The sequence below is a fragment of the Peromyscus californicus genome, unplaced genomic scaffold (assembly GCF_007827085.1).
Source record: "Peromyscus californicus insignis strain IS unplaced genomic scaffold, ASM782708v3 Scaffold_4__1_contigs__length_199733344, whole genome shotgun sequence".
Lineage (NCBI taxonomy): Eukaryota > Metazoa > Chordata > Mammalia > Rodentia > Cricetidae > Peromyscus > Peromyscus californicus.
Genome location: NW_026294562.1, coordinates 115,756,596 through 115,761,827, shown reverse-complemented (window position 1 = coordinate 115,761,827; position 5,232 = coordinate 115,756,596). Strand labels below are relative to the sequence as shown.

General features: G+C 36.0%; 1 protein-coding gene across 1 annotated transcript; it reads right to left on the bottom strand.

Annotated features, from left to right (window-relative positions):
- Positions 1-3,243: 3,243 nt before the first annotated feature.
- On the bottom strand, positions 3,244-4,251 carry LOC128123939 (olfactory receptor 14A2-like). The gene has a single exon (XM_052760212.1). The coding sequence runs from the start codon at positions 4,249-4,251 to the stop codon at positions 3,244-3,246; it is 1,008 nt and encodes a 335-aa protein (XP_052616172.1).
- Between the last annotated feature and the right edge of the window lie 981 nt (positions 4,252-5,232).

The window sequence follows — 5,232 nt, the reverse complement described above, 5'->3', positions numbered from 1 at the left end:
AGCTATTTCTCACAAACTTTAAAGTATTCTTTATTCTACACCTTTGATAAATATTTTTAGTAATTTAGAAAACAAAGGCTACTTCAAAGTAAAAAGTACACAAAACATTCTGAATAATGAAATGTCTACCTTTAAATCTGTTTCTCAGGTTACACAGTTGCAATTTTACATTTTTGCTGTTTAATTTATCAATAGGAAAATTCACATGAGACAAGTTCTTATATAATATATGTCAATGTCTCATGTTTAATTCCTTTTTATTTAACATAATGCATGAAAGAAATCACTAAGTTCAGATATGGAAGCTCCCTTCAATCTTCCTATATGTCACAGTTGTAAAATAGAGCAGGGTGATTTCAATAGCAGTGTATATGCTTATGTGCTTGTGTTTGAGTGTGTGTGTGTGTGTGTGTGTGTGTGTGTGTGTGTGTGTGCATGTGTGTAAAAACAGTAATTATTTTTTAAAAAGAGGCCATGAATTTTAAAGGAAATGGGGGGAGGACATTGAAGGAGTTGAAGGAGAAGAGGATGTAGTGGAAAACAAATTTGAAAAAAAAGAAATCTTTATGCCTCTAACCTGAAGTGTTTTCTGCAACAGTTTCAAAGGCTTGGGTTTTACATTAAAGTCCTTGTGCATTTATAAAGTAACCCTGTGCTCATCACCAGTACTACTTTTTTTTGGTTTTATCTTCTGATACTACTGTCTACTCATCTTTTTTATTAGATACAGTGATGTTTTAAATTATAATACTTCTATATTGCCTTGTTTAAATATCTGAATGTCTCTTCCAAATTTGTATGAATTCTTAAAAAAAAATCTCAAAGCCTCAATATTCTTGTACCCAAATTTACACACATCTTTTTGAACTATTGACATAGTGAGTACATTTCCACAAGTGTTTTCTGTTGATATATTCTGCCTGTGGTTGAGAGCAATTTCAGTCCCCATCTCTCTCTCTGTCTCCTATTATTGATGTTTCTTGAATCTCCTCTCCACCTTGTTCTCTTGCGCCAGTAAGAGTTGTATAGAGCAAATGGTTTCTGTTATCTTTGACTTATGCTTAAAATAAATGTTGAGTGAGTTGAAATCCAGAGAAAGAAGTCCATTGCATATGGTAAAAAGTAGTTGGCAAGACAAAAGGCCAAAGACAAACCAAAAAGACAGAAGTTGGCTTCCCTGGTCTTTGAATAAAAAAATCTCAAGTGTGTGAATTCAGAATGTTATTCTCAGTAATGTAGTGAAGTGGTGTTATAGAATAGATCACAGATACTGTGGGGGAGTTTGGAAAACAATTTAGATGACTTTCTTTCTAGGTTCTTGGACTCATCAATGAACTAATCAATAAAGAGACACAAAAGACCAGTAAACAAATGTTTATTTGTAAAGTAAAACAGTTGAGATCTGAACACTAGACAACAAAGAGCATGATCTTGTGGCTACCATGTTAGGCTAGGGAGAATTGTTTCAACTATGGGTCAGCTAATGTTAATGGTGCTCTAGACTGATGTGATTTTTTGGTCACCTCTGTTTTTGTAATTTAAGTGTAGAGATTACATTGAGGTTTAATCTAGAGAAATCACACACAGCTAGTTGAGTCAAGCATAGTAGGGTCACTTGCTTATTACTATGAAGTTTTACTACTGGAACTTGATATATTGCTCAGTGGATAGAGGTTTTAAGGAACTGCACATTGCTCAAGGTATTTGATATAGGCAATGGTTTTAAAGATCACTGAGTATATCCCAGAATGGTGAGTACATTTTTTTCTGCTCAAATGAGAGGACTAAGTGATTTGACTCAGTATATGTTTGTCTCAGATGGAATAGTATATAAGGGAGGTAGACATTGCTTCAATGCTTATTCTGATTCTAGTAACACTTTTTCAAAATGATTATACATCATTGCAAATATAATTCAAAGTGGTTGTACATTATGAAAATCTCATGAAAAAAACTTTATTTTTTTTAGTAATGAAAACTAAATAAATACAAAATATGGGTAATTATTCTGATAAAGTAGAGAATCTAAAAGAGATTTAAAACATGGCAAAGAGAATATTTTTTGTTTGAAAACACTGGTAAATTCACCTCAAGAAATATTTCATGGACTAGTGATTCTTGTCTTTTGCAATTATAGTAGGTTCCATAACTTCTTTGCAGACACTGATTAGAACACTCACCTGCATGTAGTTAGAACTGACGTTTTACTGCACTATAGGCAGGCTGACAAACATACATGGATGACTTTTGTGTTATCTTTTTCTGTAGAGAAACAACACCTACTCACATCAGATAGAGAAACAAAGAAAGACCTAAGTAACTCTACCAAAATTCAACTTGGTAAACCAATGTGTTTATTGGGGCTACTTACTTACAAAAGCATGGAAAACTTAAAGGCAGCTTCAGCACCCAGATATTCCATTCCCTGTATTGGTGACAGCTCACAGTAGCTGTATGCCTGCTGCTTGATGCCTGAAGTTCAAATAGCTTCACAGATCACAGAGCCCCTGCCAGGCTTCTAGGATAGTGAAAGGGTCTCCTCTCCGCAGCAGTTGCTTAACACCTCTATAATATGGGAAAGGGCCTTGTGTTGTTTTAAAGTCACTAGAGTTTACAAGACTATTTAGGTGCATTCCTTAGACTCAGAAGACTTCCTCCTCTCACCTATATTGTTTCTATTCAGGAAATACTACAGAAAAACAAACACAAATTTCAACCTCTCCAGTGATAACACCCTCAGTCTGAGTAGTTACTACTTGTCTTTTAGAATTTATATGACCTGATATTTCTCTAGGTTTGTCTTTCCTTTAAGCATTTGATATTTCTTTAAGGAATAGGCCTACTAGGCACGAGACCTACTGGGTTGACTCCTTGCCTATTGCTTCTAATTACTAGAAAGATTAGCACAGAAACTATGTGTGAATTTACCTTGATTGTTTGTATAATTCCACCTTTTATGTTGTTTTGATATTATAATTGTTATTTTTATTTGTAAATGAATCATATATGGAATTATCAAATGATAAGATATTGAATCTTACTGTGAAAATAAATGACCAATCCTTTTAGATAATTATAGATCCCAAATGAGAATAGCTTTAGCACACCAGAGCAGAAACTGCAACCATGACTTCATATGTTAGTATCATATAATCTAATTTTCTGATCTTACATCGTATCATCCTTATTCTGAGTGTTCATTTACTCAGAACAAAAATGAATACTACACTTGTGTTCCCTATGTCAAGAATTAAAAATCTTGCTTGTAACTTGTGAGGCACTATACCACTGACAGATACTTTGGAGTGTTAAGTGAAGTGAACCCCTTGGGCAGAGATTTTGCTGTAACCTCCTCAGAGCACACTTGACATCACTGTTTCTCAGGCTGTAGATCAAAGGATTGAGTGCTGGAGGTAACAGAGTGTAGAGCACAGAAAAGAGCCTGTCTGTGATTGATGGTACATCTGAGGGAAGCTTCAGATAGACAAAGCAAGCAGTAGCTATGAAAATAGTGAAAACAGTGAGGTGGGGGATGCACGTGGAAAATGCTTTGGACTGACCTTTAGAAGTAGGAATCTTCAACACAGTGGAGAAAATGTAAAAGTAAGAGATCACCACACAGATAAAGCAAGACATGCATAGAAACATGCCAATTCCAATACTTGTGTAAATTGCACCAAGTGTTTCAGAGCAGGAAATTCTTAGCAATGAGGGGACATCACAGAAAAACTGTGGAATCACATTGGAGCCACAGAAAGGCGTGGAAAATGTGCCTGTTGTGTAGACAGTCCCAAAGAGTACCCCAGTGACCCAGGATACAACCACCATCAGTGCACAGATTCCACTATTCATAATGACTTCATATTGCAGGGGGCAGCAGATGGCAATATAGCGGTCATAGGACATGGCAGTCAGGACAAATATCTCTCCTGCTGAGAAGGAAGTCATTAAAAGTATCTGGAAGGCACAACCCTGAACGGAAATGGAATTATTGTGAGTTAGGCTATTGACAAAAAAATTTGGGATTGGGACAGACACAAGGAAGACATCAAAAAGGGACAAATTCTTCAGGAAGAAGTACATGGGTGTTTGGAGCTTCAGATCTAGGGTAATGAGAGTGATGATGAGGAAGTTACTCATCAGGATTGCTAGGTACATTACCAGGAAGGACACTCCACAGACAGTCTGTAGCTCCTGGATGTCTGAAAACCCCGTGAGGGTGAATGCTGTTATTCTAGTGAAGTTAGGCATTATAGCTTCTTCCAGGGGTCTGTCAGGTAGGAGAAATGAACAAAAATTGACACAGTCCCAAATAGTTGCACTGTTGTACAGAAATGCTCAGTGAAAAAGGAATGGAGCACTACATATTTAGCTCCGCATTGTTATGACACTTGCCTTATATTACCATAAGGTGCTACTTTCCCTTGATATATAAGTTGTACTAATTTACCATTGATGGCAATTTATTGTACCATGTTGTTTTAAATTTTTAGAAAAACAGTAACAGACATATACGGTGCTTTTCCTAATAGAACGGACTCTTCTCTTGAAACAGCAATTGTCAGGTAAATGACAGACAGCAGAATAAAACCTTGGTGTCTCTCCTTTCACTGCTTTATTTCCTTTGTCTTAACTTTTCATAGCCACACTTATCATTCAAAGGGATTTCATCTAAAGTTATTAAGTGACATTCTCCAAAGCTAAAGACTAGAGTACCTATATATTTTCAAAAGATTGTTGTCTGCCACATTTTATCATGTGTTCTAGACTCTTTGAATGACACCTGATGTCTTTAATCATTGGCTTCAATCTTCCTTGAACGGAACATTTTTTCATGCAAATCCCTCAGTGGCGAGCCTGTGCCTGAAGCAGGAATGATCAGCTCCTAGGACTAATTTGTATCCTTTCCAGATCACATATCTGGTGATAGGAAAACATTGTAGTACAAATGAACATTCCCCTTCCCAGGAGAAGCATTTTCTCTGGATCAAATGGAGATTGACCCCAATTCAGCCTTAGCAATTTTCTTCTTACTGATAAGATTCTATACTTCCAGAACTGAAATAACAATCAACCAGGCCACAGTATGACAAGGAATGCTTGAGTATCCATAGCTCTTATCCTTATTTCCTAATAGTCTTGGATTTCTTCTCACTATTGCAAATATGTAGTTACCTTATATGCTTATATTTATCAAACATCTTTCCCAACGTTTACATTTGATTTTTATTT